This window comes from Ammospiza nelsoni, chromosome 3 (genome assembly GCF_027579445.1).
Source record: "Ammospiza nelsoni isolate bAmmNel1 chromosome 3, bAmmNel1.pri, whole genome shotgun sequence".
Taxonomy (NCBI): Eukaryota; Metazoa; Chordata; class Aves; order Passeriformes; family Passerellidae; genus Ammospiza; species Ammospiza nelsoni.
In genome coordinates, this window is record NC_080635.1 from 95253705 (window position 1) to 95274318 (window position 20614).

Genomic DNA, 20614 nt, shown 5'->3' on the forward strand with positions numbered 1-20614 from the left:
TAGACACCAACTGCCTGCCTGTCCCACTGCCTGAGACCCACTTACTCTGGTGGATGCAGCTGTCAGAGAATCAAGCACCTTGCTGTTCATGCTGAAAGTTTCCTAACTCCCTTGCTTTCACTACAAATGCAGGGTCCAAAAAAGTCCTTTTGTAGGAGAAAAGAGCCTGTCTCCTGCCCAGAACATTGCTGAGATCCAAGTAAATGAGATCAGGTATCAATATTCTGCCCATAGCCTCCAGAAAAGCTAGAGATGATCAGGACATAATGAACTTCCCTGTTGGTAGTGGTGCTGCCACTTCCTCGTCTAACATTTTTAGGAGGGAAGAGGGAGGGTGAAAATGTAGCTTTTGTGCTGTGTGGGAGAGTTTGAATTTACCTCCACACCCCAGCAGGTTCACAATACTGCAGAATTTATTAGGTAAGAGTCTCCTTTATTCTTTCCACTGAACATGAGCCACCCAGGAATACAAATTTTACCCTCAGAACAAAAACAGAGTCCCAAGTAGACAGAGGAAGCTGATAGCCCTGCTTTCTCCTCTGTGCTATCAGTGTGTAGCCTCAGTCTTCCTTTGCAAATCAGGAGAAGCCTCTGTCTCACTGTTAAACAGACTGAGTGGTTCACTTCTTAGGAACATACCTCAAATTTTAGTAAAGGTTTGACCAAGTTAGCTGTTTACATTTGGTGGAAACATTTTCATTGAGTATGTTTGCAGTAAACTTAGGAGAGCTCTTTTATTAACATGGAGTTGTGGAGACATCAAGTGTGTTTCAAATTCATAAAGTAAGCTTAGCATTTTATCCTGTCATAAAACTTGAGCAAAAGAAAAATCTTTTAGGGCACTGCCTAGAGCTTCAGTTAAAACACATCCTAGAGAGAGCAGTGAATGAAATACAGTAGAATCCAAAAGCCAAAATCATCAGAAAAACAGAATTCAGTCTCAGGTACAGAGACTGTCTTGTCCTTTCAGTGCTCCCTGCTTTGTGTCTTCCTCGAGGGCTCTGATTCTTATTTGGACTTTCTGCTTTGCTAAATTGTTAATAAGAAGAAAAACATTCTCAACATTGGTTAAAGAGACAAATAATTTAAAAGAATATTTGCCTCTATCTTAGGAATAGGCTTGTATGAAACCAGAGGAAGTTTAAAATGGGTGTTGGACTTGAAAGGTCACAGAAGCATTTCTGTACGAAATTTTGCTCTAAGCAACTGAATTGAAACATTACATTAAAAATTCAGTGACAATTTTTTTTTTGGGATAAATACGAGCAAAGAACATCCTATCACTCAACTGAATGACTTCTTATCCAGTTCTTCAACTGGGAGGACACCAAATTAAAAATTATTTACCACTTTGACATGTATAGCTCTATAACTCAAGTATAAATTCTTTGAAGATTCAGAAGGATTTGAAAATCCTATCAGGGTGCTCTTCAGAAAACATTACTCTTCATATGAAAACCGTCTCTTAAATTTTCTTGGTTAGATAAAACATCAGTAAAAGCACTGTGTAGATGCCAATCCTTACTGGGTGATCAAAGGGAAACAACAGAATACAAATTTCTTTTTGCATGAAGCAAAGACCTAATTCATTATATTTCCTCATGAAATATCTACCATGTATTTCAGTAATCAGCATATCTGCAGTTTCATGGGGCAATAAAAGTACTTGAATTAGGCCAGAACTCTTTGAACACAGTTGTAGATATTTTAAAAGACTGTGACTAACAGTATGAAAGGTTTTCAGAATATTTTTTGCAGCATATAAGACAGTATTTCACTATATGGCCCTGTCTTACCACAGTGAAGGATAAAATAACAAAACCTTTAAAGAAACCCAGACAATTATGAATAAAGAATTGCAATTTTGGAACTGAAAGGCAACATTGAAATTTCAAATCTTATTATAGAAGTTTACATGAAAAGAGATGTTATGCTGGCTGGGAAGCTAAAGTAAATATGGTTGGACCAGGATGAAAAGTTACATAGGTCAGTGAAGTGAATACTTCACTAATGAGTAGCTGAAATAACTTGTCTGACTGAGGCTGGAAATAGGACAGGTCTTAACTTCTGGAGAAATAAACTTATCAACAGTAATGACAAAAAAGCTGTGAAAGGAAGCATAAAAAAGTGTTTAGTATTTTAGTTAGTTTTTCCATGAGCCATGGTGTCTGAGAAACAAAATAGTGTGGTGTGTGTTTTTCATTGCCAACAACCCAGAAAGACTGAGCACTTAAGTATTTTTCTGTATCAGGAATCCCTATGGGGCTTACTTGATGTCTTCACCATATGAATTCTCACCAAACCTATTCAGTCAGTGGTGCCATAGTTGCTCATCGTATCAGGAGCTAGGCTTGAGATTGCTTTTCAAACTGGGATGGTTGCTAGCTCATGGAATTGATATGTAGCCTAAGAGGAGTGAGTTTGAGTGTAGAGAACATTTCAGCACTAATAGAAAAGTGAGAAAAGAAGAGTTGGATACAGTACCTTCTCCAACTCTCTTATAATCAAGAGGCAGGAAATGAAAAATCCAAACTCTCAGATGTTTATGGAATTTTACTGAATCACTAAATGGTCTCCTGTGATTAAGGATGTAGGCAAGCATTCTTCCTGCTTTCAGTAATGATTTATTTTGTTCTGCATCTAGTAGTAGAACCCACATGGGCAGTTACTCTCAGACAAGAGTATCCTTCAGCAGAGAGGAAAAAACCAGAAATTTTTAGGCTGCTCTAACCTGATCTGCATGGACATGTCTGCCCAGGAATTCATTGAAGGCCCTTCAGTTATGTTTGTTATCTCCAAAATATTTTGGAGCAGTTACAATTTGCCCCCTATTCCTCTGCTTTGCTCTGCATAGTAGTTTTGCAGTGTTTTGAAGTCGCTTGTTTGTTTCAGGATTCATGGGAAAATCAATCCACAGAAACCTAGAAACCATTCTGTGTGCTTGATATAATTTACCATGTGGGTAATCTCAGTTTCTCCTTGTGTTTTTCCTTTTGCTAAGCATATGCTTGCCCTTATTGCTTCTCTGCATAAAACAGAGAGGGCAAATATTCCCCCAAGTTACTGTAGATAATCTCTTTTATAAACGGTTTGCATAGCTCTCCGGTCCAGCCCAAAGATAAATACATGCCAGAGGATCAGCATTTTATGAACTGTTCACAGACAACACTGTGTGGAGAGCTTAGCAAATGAGTAATCAGAAAATTACTCATTTCTGAGTGCTGTTCCATTACTAGGTAATTGTTATTCAGAGAGAATGGATTTATTTCTTTTTTTGTGTGTGTGTGTTTTTGGAGCAGGAAAAGGGAAACAATGTATTTGCTCCTTTGTTGAAGGAGTATACTTTCCTTCTTCAGAAATCCAGATTTTAGGAAACTTATAGTGTTCTCATCTTTTGTATGACTTCTTTCAGTCATTGGCTGATTTTGTCTACAGTTATGAAGTACCATTCAGAGGTGAAAATTCTGGAGCTTTATATTTCATACTGCTTTAAACATAACTGCATGTGCAAAATATGTGCTGTAGAAAACTCTCCACTTTTATTCTCTCACTTCCAAAAGTGCATGGCAATCCATCACTGGGCAGCTTTGGTTGGAGCAGTTCTATAAAGGTGCCATGGAAAAATTTTCCTCAGATGTACTTTTTTGGATATGATTCCCCTCAGCTCACACAAAGTTGTTGAAACTGCTAAAGTAAGTTAAATCAGTGAAGGCTGACATTGGCCTTGGGATGGAACAGGGCTTGTGACAGCTGGGGGAACTAAACAAATTTGCAACTGATGGTTATATTGATGTTATGTAATATAGATTGAAGTACAAGCAAGAAACAGTCATGGAACGTCTTAGGGAAAAGTCATTCTCTTATCTCCAAACACTCCAAATAAACCATTTGGCTTTCAATATTGCTTGGGATCGTATGATCTTTACCCAAGTCCTCATACGCCAGAAATAAAACACAATGAGAAACACGGTGAAGGCAGTGAGTCTAAATGCAGCAGACAGCAGGCAGTTTGTGAGAGCTACTGTTTTTCTAATCTGTTTTTTAATAAGAGAAGTGGTTTTAGGTCTGGCAAGAATTTGATTTTCTGCCCAAATGCATGCTGTCAGATGAAAAGAACATACTGTACATTAGCTGCTAAGCAGATTAACTTTCATAAATTGCCGTTGTTTTAAAGACTAAAAAATTCATTGCTAGATTAAGCAATCAATACAGAAATGCTTAATCCTAATAAATGTCTGAAAAGCTTGAAAGCTGAAGATCTGTTTTATATGTCCTTTTGCTGGCAGCTATATGGTTTGCAAAAAAGTTTTAACAATATTTGAGCCACTGACTGTAATCAGGGAAGTCATTACACTTTTAAATACAAATTTCAGAGAAATTTAGAAAAAAGGCTGGTTCATTTTTTTCCTCCAGAAAAATACTCGGTAATCAGGTTTCCAGCTTTCTTGCACTGAGAAATTTCCAAGTATTTCCACTTATATCAGTGCAGATCCTAGGCTAGACATGCTGTTGGTAAAAAAGAAGAAAGTTCTTTGGCATATGTGAGGTTGCTGGTCTGCATTAGCAGAGGTGTCAGCCTGTTTTCTTTCTTATCTTTGTCCTTTTTGGAATAAGCAAAACCAGGCATATTGTATTATATTCAGGACAGTATAAATAAATTTGAGAGATAATTATGTCATTGTGTCTTCTGCTTTGGAAAGAGAATCTTTGTTTCAGTGATGCAGGGCCCAAATCTTCCATACTGTTTGAGGAGTAGCTATTTGTGTTGTGAGAATTAGGCCGTACCAAAACAAGATATGAAAAAAAGTTGTCATAACTAGATCATTTTCAGTTTGAAGTGATTTTCTGTTGTATATATTTCTTATAGTTTAGGTTTTGGGATTTTGGAGGAAGGCTCATTTTTGGTCAGAAAATGAGTAGCAGTTCTTTGCTACATAAATGATTCTATTTTGCTGTTTCTGTAGTAACATAAGAATGCTTTAGAAATGAATGGCCTCCTACAGACAGAATAGTACAAATTCAAGTGACATTTTCTTACAATGAGATTTTTAGCCTATCACAGGCACTTTACGTAATGGTCAGACAGCGTAGTGCTGCTTCCGCCCTGACAGAAACAAGGACCCAGTGTCTTCAGGAGGTTTAATGCTGTATCATGCATTTTTAAAATTGTACATTCCAAGATTTTTGAGTGACCTTTGAAACAGACTTGACAATCTGAGGAAAATTATCTTAGTTTTTTCTAGGAAACAAAGTATGTATCAGAAAAAAAACCCAGTGGGGGAAGATTGAGTGAATAATAAGAAGATATTTCTTCACAGTGTTAACTGAATAACTTTTGGAAAAGACAGATAGAATATTAAAGAGACTGAATGTGAACACCTGTTGGCATTATCCTACATCAGGGACTTGGGAGTGCCCTGGCTGAAGGTCCTCTAACCATTGTTTTCGGTTAGAACTCTCCTGGTTGGCCTTTTTGCCTTTCTGCAGAAGAGAAGAAATCTGCTTTAATGGGGTTATGTGAGTGTGTAGTAAGTCTTTGGCTTTCCCCTGCACCATGGCCACATCCCCTCTACTTGCCTGAAGGCTGGTTGCTAACCACTTTATGTCTTGGAGAGAGGGATATCAGCCCACCCAAGTGGTAGCCTCCCCCAGTGCTGAGGAGAGTTTGACCATTGGAGTATCATCTGCTATCTACTATCTAGAGGATTATCTGCTGTCATCTTATCTGATGCATGCACTTGGATCCTTGGCTGTGGCAATCTAGCCTGCTGACACAATGGGATACTCCTGACTTTTGCCCATTGTAAACAAGGCAGGACTCAGGCCAGAACATTTTGGTCTATGCCTCTACAAGCGAAGGCTTATTTAGTTGATTCTGACATTTTAGGATGCTAGCTTACAGAAATCCTATGTTTAACTGAAATGAAACATAGCTCTGCACAAAATTCACCACTGCAGATTGATTTTGAAACCCGGTTTTAAAAAAACACACACAGAAAGCTGTTTAAAATTTGGGCCCAAATTGCATGTAAAAATCCCACTGAGATCAGCTGGAGTTGTGTAAATGTCTCTGAGGGGAAAGGCCATTTGAATAAGGACATTTGATTTTTATGAATGTCAACATTTTAATTTTAGCTGATTCAGTCTTGTGTTCAATAACAACAGTGATTGCTGGAGAGCCACGGGAAGTGAGCCAAGTGGACAGAGGGAAACTGCTTTATTGTGTCTCTGGCACACTACAGTGGAAAAACTTAATATGGAAAGTGGACATTTCAGAAGTACAGAACAGAGTATAAAAGCACCTGACTGAAGGTTACCAAGTGAATTTTTCAAAGTGTGTCTGCTCTAAGTGATGGTAAAGTTGTACAGGGGACTGTAGGTAAAGTGCTCTGAGATAAAAAAATCCTTGTTTGCTGATGTCTTGGGGGCTGTATGAAGTGATGAACATACATTAGCCTCCATTTCCAATCAAGAAAAAGTAGGAATCCTTTGCTAGCCAGCCAGCACTTTTCTTTCTTATGATGTGCATTGTCTCTCCATGCTCCTTAATCATCCTGTTTAAACAAGCAGGCAAGATATTCAAGTGGATATTCAACAAACATTTCTAAACACATTGATCAAAGAATAAAAATAAGTATTCAGGTGTTACAGTTGTAGCTTCTGTGTGTGTCATGTACCTGACATATAAGCAAGCTACCCAGGTATTTAGTTTTAATACAAGAGAAGAATATTTCATAGGTCTTATTGTATGTTTGTTAGTGGCCACATGATACCATTGTTACTGTGGAGGATAAACGTGTTTCTTGACTCTGAGTGTAGCAGCTTTGATAATATTTCATGGAATCCAAACAGTTTAAGACTTACAGTTTGAGTTCATCTTAAACATAGGTGTTCTCCTAATAATAAATTAAAAATAAACCACCGTGGGAGATCAAGTGAAGCAGAAAAAAAGCTGTGAGTGAACTTCCACCTCACACGTGAGGTGCAAATCAAGTTAGCGTGTTATGTTGAAGAAATGTTCTCAGTTGCAGTGTAACATATAAAATGTCCAATTTCCCTTAGTAGGTAAGTTGTCTTGTCAGCAGTTTCCAACTATTTGAAGTAAAAATTTTCCATTTAGTTCTAGTGGTTTGGTAGAAATCCCAGTTCCTTTTCCCTCTTTTACCTTGACTTATAAAAAAGACATTTAGTTCCAAAGAATATTTATTTCAGAACCAACATATTACAGTAACTGCTGTTCATTATAATCCATTCCAAACAAATTATTTTCCTCTGTTATTTAATGACCTCAATAATGACTTAATCAATAAGGGTTTTAAATAAGAAGTTATTTTTGCAGTATTTCCAACATATATCATTAGCTGTAGTATCCAAGAGTAGACTTGCAAAAAATTGTGCTGTGGTAGCAGATACTTGAATACTGAAATCATGTTGTGGCAGAGCCATGTTTTAAAGTAGCCAAAATAAAGTGACTTGTATATTTATATTACATTAAAATATGGAAAGAAAGGTTTTTATTGTGAGACATCTGTGCATTCTATCAAGTTAAGTTTTCCATATTTTTTCTATTTGGATTGCCTTAATATTTTTTTTTATTGTATGAAAAAGCCAAGATTTGAGAGTAGGAGCTTAAGAGCAGACAGAAAAATTGCTGTAATTTACTTTTGAAGGCAAATCTTTTTTTCAGGCTTCCAGGAAAATTGTTATTTGGAGCTAAGATTCTGCCCTGGCTTTCATTTAATGCAGTCACTGAATTTGGTGAGACTTCATGAAGCATGAGCTGAATTGGCCCTTTTCACTATAACTTTTTCAGTATATGCAATCGCTGTTGGGAAATGTTAACTGAACTTTACCAAACCCTCTGTATCTTAACCTTTCTTTGAAGAGAAGATGCCATAAATTGTGGTAATTTATATTACACGGCTAGAAAAATCAGTTTGAAGGGTACAATTTTAAGAACTGATGCAGAGTTAGGACAGAAAAAGAACTGTCTCCAGAAAAACATGATGGAATGTCCCTAAGACTGAATTAAAATCAGAAACCCCCCGACAACGCGTGTTCTGTTAGGTGTACTTGAGAGTCATCTTTGTGATTGCTGTGGTACTCTCTGATTCTGCATTCTGTGTAGCTGGTGAATCTCTGATAGGTTGACATTAATTTCTATTCATCATTAAGTCAAGTGGGATTAGTTATCTCACTTTTAATGAAGCTGCACCAGCAAGGAGATGTTTCCAAAACCAAACTTTCTACAGATAATATTTTCTGCTCCACTGGGATTGTGTTTGGAAATGTTGCAGATTGTGGTGGAAGTAAAAGACAAATGAATATGAAAAGTGAAAACTCAGACTATGACTTTGAGCAATTTGCTGCTCAGCCTGAAACTGCTTCAGACTTCTGAATGTAGTGAGGTCTGTTCTTGCAATGAGTCTAAGTAGTGGAAAGTGGATAAGTATTGAATTCCTCTGTGTTCAAAGAATTTTGATTCTGCTCCTGTGGCTGCTATGGATTAGTATAAGGACATACTTTTATCAGTGAGGGTAAAACTTAACTGTGATGCCATGAGGCCACCCCAAGTGTTTAAGTCCTCTTGCTAAGCAGGAGCCACTCAGGAATGTCCTGTACAGTGAGAAATCCCACAGAGAATACACACCAAAGAACTGAGTACTTCTCTGTCTATGTGGATCTGGTTTCATAGAGCCCTTTTGCAGATTTTTCTATGATGAGGCTGTTGCACTAAATCCACCAGTCAATGCTCCTTTCTAGCTATCAAAAGCAAGTCATTGCAACAAGAAAAATTGAACATATGTTATAAATGTACATTGAAGATTAAGCAGAGGCACTCCTTTCACTGCACCACTTTAGACCAATGAGCTGAATTTTTAAGCAGAGGAACTACTCTGGTGTGTTAGGTGAGACTCACATATCCATCTGACACTGGATTTCACAGACTAATAAGCTGCTTCCTTTGTTCCCTTTGGCTGAAACAAACTACAGGGAGGAAAGAGGTAAAGGTCTTATGAATGGAAAGATGGAGAATGTTTTCTACAGTAAGTGTGGGATTATGTAAACACATGCAAATTAGTTGTGAACATAAAATGAAATAGCTGATCTGGTAAGTGGGGCTCTGGAATATACTAGTACTAATAAATCACCAAATAAAGTTGTCAGAGAAAGTACTCTTATTAGAGGCCTGGGCAATCATCAAGCGTATGGAGTTCAATAAGGGCAAGTGCTGGATTCTGCACCTGGGATGGGCAACCCTGGATGTACAGACAGAGCAGGGAATGAGATGCTGGAAAGCAGTGCCAGGGAAAGGGACCTGGGAGTCCTTTTTGATGGAAAGTTGAATATGAGAGGGAAGACAGGAGCAGACACTGATCTCTTTTCTGTGGTGACCAGTGACAGGACCAAAAGAATGGCCTGAAGCTGTGTTAGGGGACTTTTAGGTTGGATATTAGAAAAAGGTTCTTCATCTAGAGGGTGGTTGGGCCCTGGAACAGGCTTCCCAGGGCAGTGGTCACAGCACCAGCCTGACAGAGTTTGAGAAGTGTGTGGACAATTCTCTCAGGAACATGATGTGACTCCTGGGGATGGTGCTGTGCAGGCCTCGTAGTTGGTGATCCTTCTGGGTCCCTTCCAACTCAACAGATTCTTTGATTCTGTGATTCTGTGAAAAGTCTCCATTATTTAACCCTTGGAAAAAAGGTACACACATAACAATGACGATGAATGAATGAAATAAAATCATTTTTTTGAGAGTTAAAATTTACCTAAGTGAGCTGCACCACATTTAAGCACTGGCTTCATTCCAGGTCTTTGAATACTGCCATTGTTATTTTGCATATTCTAAAGCATGACTGCTGAGTATCTTACATGGTTGGGATAAGATCATTCATAGTCTAAAGTTAGCTTTAAGCATTTTTTTGAAACCTTCATCTATTTTCTCTTGGGACTACCCTCGTATGTTATTGAAAATAATATTAATGGGAAAGGTTTGGTTTAGCTTTTAAGATCATTTGGCTTTTACATTTGTACTTTGCTAACTTGTGCTATTTGTGTTTAAGAGAGAATTTGCTGTTTTCTTTCTTGCAGAACGTGGTTCACCACGTAATTTAGTTACCACAGACATAACTGACACTACAGTTGGGTTATCATGGACACCAGCCCCAGGAACAGTTAACCATTACAGGATAGTATGGAAATCACATTATGATGATACTGTGGGTGAGAAGAGAGTCCCAGGAAATACAGTGGATGCTGTGATAGAAGGCTTGGAGCCAGAGACTAAATACAGGATTTCGGTATATGCAGCCTACAGCAGTGGAGAAGGAGACCCGGTAGAAGGAGAGGCTTTTACTGATGGTAAGTGTAATACATTACCACCATTTTTAACATTCTGTTTTTGATGAAATTATAATTTTAAAATAAAATGGACCTTATTTTTCCCCTTTCTTTTTTATTTTTTATGGAAAGTTTCCCCAAACCAAAATGCCACCTCAGCTCAGCCAATTTTGACATTTTGTTGGACTATTAAAAAACCCAAAAAAAAAAAATCTTTTCTATTTCATATAGGTTTGGATTCAGCAAGAATTGCTTCCAAATTAAGATATGATTTGGTCTGCATATTACTCTGAATTCAACCTTTTATAGGTTTGGTGTGATTGCTAAAAATCAGGTGAAGGAAATATGGATAGAGCAAGGAGGAAAGATGGGGTGCATTCCCACAGAATCAATGAGTTTCCAAGTTATTGCCCTTCCAATCTTCACAGTCCTCAAACTGAGGCTCACTGGGTGATTTTGGTGTTTGTTAGTTACCTTTCTGGGGCTCTTCTTTTTCTTATTTTAAAGCATTATATTGTATTTGGTCAAAGGATGCTCAAGCCTATCCTGCAGTGTAGGCAAAGTGAAAAAACACAGAGCCCAGGGATGGCTTGTTTCTTTGTAGCAGGAACTGCAAGTGAAGGAGTCAGAATGAATGAAGGGATGTCCTGGATAAGGCTTGACATTCCTGTTGTTTGCCTAAAGGGACCATGCAAAGACAGAGCCTGAGGGAGGAAGCATCATGTGTGTTTACATGTTCTTGTGCTCTGTCCTAAGCATCTGTTTTGACTACTGCTGGAGACAGGCTGCTGAATTACGTTAACCTTTGTCCTTGACCCAGAGCAGTTGTTCTCAAGGTTTTGCAAGAGTAGTGGTTGCTGCTGTTAGTAAGAGCTGACTCCCCAGAGTCAAAGCAGACTAGCAGACTGCTGTGCCACGGCTTCCTTCTTGGTTCAAGCACAGCAACACCAGCTGTTCTAGCTTTTCCAGGTTAGGTGGGTAGCTAGCCTCATCATTTATACTGACTCTCTGTGTGCTGACTGAGGGAACTTGCTGTTAGGCCTACCAATAGCCCCACACCTGGGGCTAATAGCCTGAAACTATTGTATCTTTCTGGCATACACACAATTAGAAATTGTCAGTTCCTAGGAGCTACAACGCCTACCTTACTGTGTGTTGAAATACTGACCGATTCCACCATGCCAAGAGGGTTCAGCTTTGCCAAAACCTAGATGGCTTATTTTGGCTGACAGCCAGCATTGCATACCTGTCAGTTCACTTGGGATTATTTATACCATTTGTACAGTCTGGAAAATATCTCTTAGAAGCTGAATGCTGCAATTTGTCGAAAAAATGCTTTATTAGTTCAAAGGTCTATTTCAGCACATATGCTATGTTGTGATGAGTGATTTTCCAAGCATTTGGAAAGTCACTCACATCTATTTGAAGGACAGTTTGCATGGGGTTCAACAACCAGCTGTTTAGGTATTCACCGGTACCTTATCAGACCTGTGAAGTCAAAACTTAGAAAATCTATAGGACATTGAGTTCATGAAAATCAATTACTTTATAATTTATCAATTTGAGAGTGCTGAATCCATTATTTAATGGATTAAGGAAAACATGACTAAGTAAAACTCCCAATTATGCAGCGTCATCATGTGATTTATACTTCCCCCTTTTTTGTCTCAGTAGTGAAAACCAAACATCTGGTTGTTTAGTCCATCACAATTAAAAAATAATTAACAATGGCCTGTGAGATTCCCCTGTGTCCTCCCCACAATCAAATACTGGAATTTTAAAAAGGCCAATTTTATTTTTTAGTACAGCAGCACTAATTTTGTAGTCATGCATTTGAATATATCTGTACATGAAAAAGTAAAAATTTATCCATATTTTTACACTGAAAAGTGTCACCAAATGCCAGGACTCTGACAGTAGACAATGAGACAGAAAATACAATGAGAGTTAAGTGGCAGCCTGCGCCTGGGAAAGTCTTGTCTTACCGTGTGAACTACAGAGCACGCAGCGGAGGCAGGCAAATGTCTGGGAGAGTAAATGCCCCTGCCACCAGCATCGTGCTCAAGCGACTTAAGCCCCGCACCACGTACGACATAACTGTTGTTCCAATTTATGATTTTGGACACGGGAAATCAAGAAAAGGAGAAGGAACAACAGGTATGTACCACAAGGTTGTACAGGATTTCATAATGCAAGTTTTGTGCTTAAAATTAATAAGCAGGAAACATAGAAAAGCATGGCAGAGTCTGCCAAGATCATGAATTGACAGGAAAATTGAAGAAAATGTTATAAGTTGAGAAGAGAATTTGATTTGAAATTTCACTGTGGCATAGCCTGAGCACAGCTTTTTGCTGTTGATATTAAGAGGTGTAAGTACAGTGTAAAATTTGTTTGAAAATACTATAATTGTTTTGAAATGCTGTCATCAGAAGTTCAAACAAGGTGTTTTGTGAGGAAGACAGGCTACTTAATCAAATGTTGTCTGCTGTTGCATATTTTGCCTTTTGCTTTTGGGTATTGATTAAATAGCTACCCATCATCCTGTTATTTAGGTTTGTCTTCTCTGGTCACCATATTTTCTGTGGAAAACCCAAGCTACTAAAAAGGGGGAGTAGATGATTTTGAAGATTCATCTGTGGAAGTCTGACTTCATGGTCTTTTGGACAGGCTGTCTTCTCCCTCAGAAACTGAAACTTTAAGACGTTTATTAAGTCTCAGTGAAGTTATTTTTGTGGAAAAAGCAAAACTCATTTTCTACTCTATCTTTAGTAGGAATGTGATGCTGGTCTTATATTTTGTAAGGAAATGTTCTCTAGATGTTCAGATCAATCAGATTTATTGTCAGTTTTCTGCTTCCATAGATGGAAAGCTATTAACTAAAGATAATTTTTCCAAGATGTTTCTGCCTGTCTGACACTAGTGCCATTTGCAGAGGTTCTCTGTAGATAGTTCATGCCATTCTGTTTTCTGAATATACGTTATATTGAATGACAGGAAGTAAGATAAAGGTATCCTAACAGTGGAGATATCAGCACCTCAGTTACTGAAGAAAGGTTTCTTCTTAACCTAAAATGTGCTTGATATAAAGGAGTCACAAAAACTTGAGCAGGTCTTAACCAATAGGTAGTTGTTTAATGCTGAAAATTATACTGAGATAAATTTTAGATAATCCAGCTGCTTTTGATTTTTGAACTTTTCATCTTGATACAGATATGTCTCTGCTTTCAGTCTAAATAACTGTGGTGGTAAACACTCTTTGGAAGCAAGTGAGGCCTGAGTCATCTTTTTAGTGGAAGCTATCATGATAATTCAGGGAGTATGATGAGAGATGAGACAGAGAATCTGTACTTGTGAGTTAGGGGTATATCTACTGTTTCTCAGCAGAACTCACATTTTGAGGACATTTATGATCTTTTGGCTATAGCTAGACAATTGCATAGGCACAGGGACAAGGCAAATGTTTTTTTCTCTGTCTTTCAGGCCAAAGCAATAGTGGTAGTTTTTTGTTTACTCTAATTCCCATTTGAGCTTACACTGATGCATTATTTTCCATGACTACACTTTAGAGTTGCACACAAGCAAAAGTTGCACAAAATGCAGAAGCTAGCAACAGCTTGTAGCCATTGTCTGTGAGTGCTGCCCTGCAGTGGGCAGCTGTTAATCTTCTGAGGAAGTTGCTCTTGACCTAAAAGCTTTGACCAGCTGCTTGGCTGGCACTCCTCAGAAGAATTGGTTTTTGACACACTGCCACGCCTGTGGTTGGTGAAGTTGCTTTAGCTGCCAGACAATTTATCCCTCAGTCCATTGACTGCAGAGGGAGCCTCAAAAATAGACTTAGCCCATGTACTTATTGGTTAAATAGGTAAAAGTAAAAGTTAGGAATCTCATCTTTCATCTCTTAATACTTGTCTTTGCTAAAGAAAGGAACAAGGAGTTTAGGACTCTCACTAATACTACATTTGCATATATATATATATATATATATATATATATATATATATATATATATATACTTAAAAGCATACTTGTTGATTTTTTGCCATGTGTAGACCTGATCTAAACTCTTTTGTTTCCCACCCTTTCAGCCTCTCCCTTTAAGCCACCTCGAAATCTGAGAACTTCAGATTCAACTATGTCAAGTTTCAGAGTAACCTGGGAGCCAGCCCCAGGGAGAGTGAAGGGGTACAAAGTAACTTTCCACCCCACTGAAGATGATGGGAGCCTTGGAGAATTAATAGTGGGGCCCTATGACAGCACAGTGGTATTGGAGGAGCTTAGGTATGCATACTCCCTCATACTGGTTTTTGTTTTGTTTTGTTCAGTTTCCTTTAAATAACTTTAGCCTAGGATTTTGTTTAATTGCGATCTGGTATTGAAATGTCTTGTAAAATCTGCTGTAAGTTAAGCAAGTAATTTTGTCAATTAGCTATGAAAATCCTGTTATGCCATCTCTGAAAGGTACTTGGCCTGTTTCTTTCCAAGATTATCCATTTACATCACTTGTGGTGTTCTCACAGGAACTGAAGGAGGCAAAGATATATAGGCTGGAGCTGTATTTCACATATGAGAAAGATAATGGAATAATGAAGGATAATTGAGATTTCTAAAGTTTACTTTAAAAAGTTTCTTGTCTCATGTTTCTCAAAAGATGCTTAATTTAGCTCTTGATTCATTTTCTCAGAGGCTTAGATTTTTAAAGCAGTCTTCCCACCAAGTCAAAATCTGTTAGGCAAGTATACTAAATATAATTAAAATGGGATCATTAAGTCAAAGAATCATACAGTCATAGAAGGATTTGGGTTGAAAGTAACCTTAGAGATCATCTAGTTCCAACCTCATTGCTGTGGGCACCTTCCAGTAGATCTGGTTGCCATCCAACCTGGCCTTCATGCCCTGGGATGGGACACCCACAACTTCTCGGGGCCACGTGTTCAAGTGTCACACCACCCTCACAGTAAAGAGCATCTTCCTAATATCTAATCTAAATCTAGTCTCAGTTTAAAGCCATTACTCTCTGTCCCTACATGCCCCTGTCAGAAGTACCTCTCCAGCTTTCCTTAGGCTCCCTTTAGGTGCTGGAATCCTACCATAAGATCTCCCCAGACCCTTCTCTTGTCTATGCTGAACAACCCCAACTCTCAACCTGTCTTCACAGGATAAGTACTCCATCCTCTGATCATTTTTCAATCTTTTTCTGGACTCATTCAAGAGGTCCAAGCTCTTCTTATATTGGTGGCTACAGAGCTGGACACTGTACTTCAGGGGTTTCACATGAGCCAAATAGAGGGTGAGAATCAACTCTGTTGACCTGCTGGTTGCTTCTTGGGATGCAGCCCAGGCATCACTCCCAGTCTCTTAATTTGCCCTTTGTGACCTTCCAGCAGTGTGGCTGGAGCACTTTTCAGTGAAAACTGAGGCAAAAATATAATTCAGCACCTCAGCCTTCTCTATATCCCGGGTAACCAGGTCTCCTGTTTTCTTCTGGAGGAGGCCCATTTTCTCCCTGCTCTTCCTTTTATCTTCAATGTACCATAGAAACTTTTCTTGTTGCCCTTGGTGTCCCTGGCCTTATTTAATTCTATCAGGGCTTTAGCTTTCTTAACCTGATCTCTGGCTGCCTGGAAAATTTGTCTTCACAGAATTAAATAACTTGAATGAGGAAGGCTATAAATTTAAGTATAGAGTGCAAAATCAGCTTTTAAATTGTTGAAACATCAACGTCTTGTGGAAGAGCCAGTATTTGGGCTTCATGTTTTAGCACCTTCTTTTCCATTAGGTATTTTCTTTTTTTTTTGTAAGAATTTAATAGATGAATTGTTTAGCATTTTACTAGCCAAATGACTTTAGTTAAAGTACACCTCTTTGACTATTTCAGGGCAGGAACTACCTATAAGGTAAATGTTTTTGGGATGTTTGAAGGAGGAGAGAGCAACCCTCTGGTTGGACAAGAGATGACCACCCTTTCAGATACTACTACGGAGCCATTTTTATCTAGAGGTAAACATGACTGAATTGAAGAAATGGCAGTCTTGTATTTTGGATAAAAAAAAAAAAAAGATAAGAAGTTTACTACATTTCCTTTTTGTTTTTCTAATGCACATACTTGTTTACAGGATTCATTATATTCCCCTCCCTGATGACATAAACCCTGTTCTGAAATGACCACAAAGCATGACTCAGTTCACAGTTCTAGTCCTCTGCACCCTCCAGATGATCTTACAAAGATGATAACGCAGGCAACCTGTGTTTTGCTGATTATTCAAAGCCATCTGCATTGCATTTTCAAGCTGTCCACATCTGTGTTAGATCACATAAGGTCAAATTTTTGAACAGAGATCATGGCTCATCTACAGGGGTCTTCACAGGAGTAGAACAAGGAATTTTAAGCAGATTGTTGGCCTTTTTCTTGTCCTTATATGGTCACTTTTAAGACTAAGATGATATAATGAACAAACATCTGATAGTCCTAGTGTTAATGTATATTATTTAAGTTTATATTCAACATAGTCATTGTTTAGTCTTTTGGTTCTTTTTCTATAACAGGAGGAGACTTTTTCACAGAGGCAATTGCAGAGTGCTCACCAGTATCTCTGGGAGCTTCTCACTAGTAAACCTGTAGCTAAAAAACCTTTCTTTCAAAACTTCTTTGACTTTTATGATATTTACCTCCCTTTGGTGTGCTTAATAGGCCTCTGTTAATATTTGTGCTCACCATGCTCTCAATTCTACCAGCTGAAGAAGGTTTCAGGGCTCAGTCCTTCATGGAAAGCATAAAAAAGCAGGTCTGCTTCTCAATAGACAAGTATACATGAATAAGTAAAGCCTTTTCTCCTCTGCCATTTCAATGCTTGGATAAACATCAGAGAGAATTTGGTGAGGAGAAAGAACCTAACTGCAAAGCCCTTTCAGACTTAAATAAAGAAAAAGAGGTTTCTGACAGCTGACTATACTGTTTTTGCTTAGCTCACATTGGGCTGTGTAAAAAATACTCATCTTTTATGTGACTTTATTGAAACATTTTTAGAAAATTCCTAAATAATTGTCCTACTCTGTCTAATAATAGAGGGTAAACTGAAAAAAACCCCTAAAACAGGCCAGGAGTGGCATTAGACTAAAACTTTCATAAGGCTGGCAACAAAAAATTGCACAAAGAGTGGTTTGTTATTTTTCATTATAGTAGCTCTCATTTCTGTTTTCAGTGTTGTACTCTTTAAGCTAATTAGTTTTATTAATGCATGGATTTGAGAAATGGTTAATGTGAAAAATGAATTTATATCTTGGACAGCAAATGTAACAGTAAATTATATATTAATGGGGGGAAAATCACCCTAGATCTTGCACATTTACTAGAATTTTCCAGGTGGGGGACTATAATATGTTGAAAGAAACATAAAAGTCAAAATAGATTAACTTTTTAATTGTACATAAAGTTAACTTTAACTTTCATATAAAAGTTATGCATGCAATTTTTTGAACTAACATGGTTTGACTTAAACCCTACTCCCAACTGATTTTATTGTCCTGACTAAAGACTAGATCTATATTTTCTGTGCAGAAGAGGATCATGCTTTTAACCCCCAGGTACATGGAATAGTTATATTCATGAGTCTACAGTGTTGGATCAATTCTGTGGAACATATATGAAATCACAATATCTTTCAACTGTGATGAGTGTGGATGATTTTTCTCAATGGGATTTCTTCCATATAAAGACCAGAAGCTCTGATGGCAGGAAGCCAGAAAAATTGCAGCTGGTAACAGAATCTACAGGAAAAAAGAGAGAAGGGATTTTGGCCTTTTTTTTTTTTTCCTGCAAATGGCTGTGGATAAAATTATTGTGTCTCTTTCTGTTTTGTATAAATATTTTGTGATTTTCCTTGTGATGAAAACAATATGATGCATATTTTATTTTGTAATTTGTAAACTGAAGATATCTGAAATAACTTCCTACCTTTAGAGATTATTGCAGCTTTATATGAATGTTTGTTCTTGTTCCCTCTGTATCTCTTGACCTGTGTTTATGTTTGTGTGTCTTCTCTGGATTGTGCTCTTTCTTTTCTGTACATGCAAACTTCTCTACTACACGTATTATTATGTCTTTTTCCCCTGAAAATTGAGGAATGCTATTTATGTGAAAGTGATTGTAATACATACCGTTAATCCCACTATTACATGGTTGAAAATTAATCAGTAATTTAGCTATATGTGACAGACTAAGATACCATAAAATTGTATAATCTAATAGTGCTAACTGCCATATCAGTGGTTCGTTTAGTAGTCTTGTACAAAACTTCTGAAATCAAGTCATCAGCCATATTTAAGGGCCAAAACAGACAATGACATGACAATAGAGAACACTGGCCTTGACATTTGCAAAGGCTTATTTTTAAAAGGAAACATACATGAAGGAGTTTAGACAGCTTTTGCCATGGAACCACTGACTAGTGTGAATAATGTTCTCAAATAGGTCATACTTGACGGAGTGCCAGTGAATAAAACTGGAGCTATTTTGGAAGCTAAGTCATGACATATGTCATCTAAAAGGATGGGGAAAGAAAGCCATCATGCTAAGGCTATATTTTTCTGGTTGACACGGCAGGTTTAGAATGTAGAACCAGAGCAGAAGCTGATATTGTGCTGCTGGTGGATGGCTCATGGAGTATCGGGAGGCCAAATTTTAAAACCATCAGGAACTTCATTGCCCGTATTGTTGAAGTTTTTGATATTGGTCCTGACAAAGTGCAGATTGGTAAGTTCTCATATGTTGGATGGAAAATGGAGCATAACTGCTACAGAGACACATAATGACTGAGTAAATGGTGGCTTTTTTCCCAGGTCTTGCACAGTATAGTGGTGATCCCAGGACAGAATGGAATCTCAATGCTTACCGAACCAAACAGTCTTTGTTAGAGGCTGTAGCCAACTTGCCATATAAAGGAGGCAATACTCTAACAGGTATGTCACAGTGCCAGGATTTTACTTTAGCTCCAATGAAAATTATTCTAGTAGCTGACCCTGATTTTGTTCCGTGAACTCAAATGTGTCTGTGATGAAAAGGACTTAACAGTTCAGCTCAGTATGGTTGGAAAAGAAGAGGTACAGCATAGGCTTATAAACTCAGGGGAAATGTGTTAGAAGAGGTTTTGGGTGATGAAGAGCTTGTGTTGCTGTGGAGCCTATGAAAAGAAGAAAGGTCAGTTCCATTTCAGGGTTGGGATGAAGACAACCAGGAACCAGAAAGAGGGGTAGTGGAAGTCAGGAGGGTGATCAACACCAGGTAAGAGAGCACCTGAATAGTATCAGTTGCTCAGATCTAGATGATGGGCTGCAATTAGATTCAAAGTGCTTCTATAAGGAAATAAACAGTGGAACTATGTTGTCAGAATGAAGTCACTAGGATGCACTAATTTCTTTTACTATGACTATTATATGCAAACAGTTTACAGTGATGGGTACTTTCTTTGTGTCATGCTAGGAATGGCCTTGGATTTCATCCTAAAAAACAACTTCAAGCCAGTTGCTGGCTTAAGGCCCAGAGCTCGCAAAATTGGTGTTCTCATCACTGATGGCAAATCACAAGATGATGTAGTTGCCCCTTCAAGAAAACTCAGAGATGAGGGAGTGGAACTGTATGCAATTGGTAAGTACTCCATGAAGGCAAGGCCTGCAGCAACCCCCCATGCTCATCTGCTAAACCCGCAGAGAAGTGGCCACATACATGAGTACATGAAAGGTTATTTGAAGAATGTGTTTAGGGACTTAATTGCATGTTATTGTGCTTCCTGGCCGTAATTTCTAACAGGTTTTGCTTTCTTCTTCTCTTGTAAGGTATTAAAAATGCAGATGAAAATGAATTGAAGCAAATTGCAACAGATCCAGATGACATCCATGCCTACAATGTTGCAGACTTCTCCTTCCTGGCTACCATTGTTGATAATGTAACCACGAATCTGTGTAACAGTGTGAAAGGTCCAGGTACATCACATTTTCAGTCTATTTCATTCTTTATCCATTTATGTGCTTGCACTGCTAGTTCCTTTTTACTACTTATTGGGAACACTGTGCTAGCCGTGGGCTGTTTTTTCAGCTGCTGGTGTGCGGAAGTTGTGCAGACCACCTGGACTACCCTGCAGGGCTCCTTCCTTTCCTTCCAACAGTGACTGTGTTGTAACTAACACAGCATGACATTGCTGGATGTGCCTTCTTTTTCTCCCCAGAATCATGAAGTATCTTAGTGTGTCAGCTTTTTATTCATTGTGGCATGTTTTTTGAT

General features: G+C 38.2%; 1 protein-coding gene across 1 annotated transcript in view; it reads left to right on the top strand.

The window, feature by feature from the left end:
* Positions 1-20614, top strand: part of COL12A1 (collagen type XII alpha 1 chain) — a 99997-nt gene that overhangs the window by 23392 nt on the left and 55991 nt on the right. Inside the window, exons 14-21 of the mRNA XM_059467303.1 lie at positions 10093-10362; positions 12232-12498; positions 14427-14619; positions 16217-16338; positions 18941-19090; positions 19177-19296; positions 19817-19981; positions 20170-20316. Coding sequence (XP_059323286.1) covers positions 10093-10362; positions 12232-12498; positions 14427-14619; positions 16217-16338; positions 18941-19090; positions 19177-19296; positions 19817-19981; positions 20170-20316 — 1434 coding nt within the window. The remainder of the gene's footprint in view (positions 1-10092; positions 10363-12231; positions 12499-14426; positions 14620-16216; positions 16339-18940; positions 19091-19176; positions 19297-19816; positions 19982-20169; positions 20317-20614) is intronic.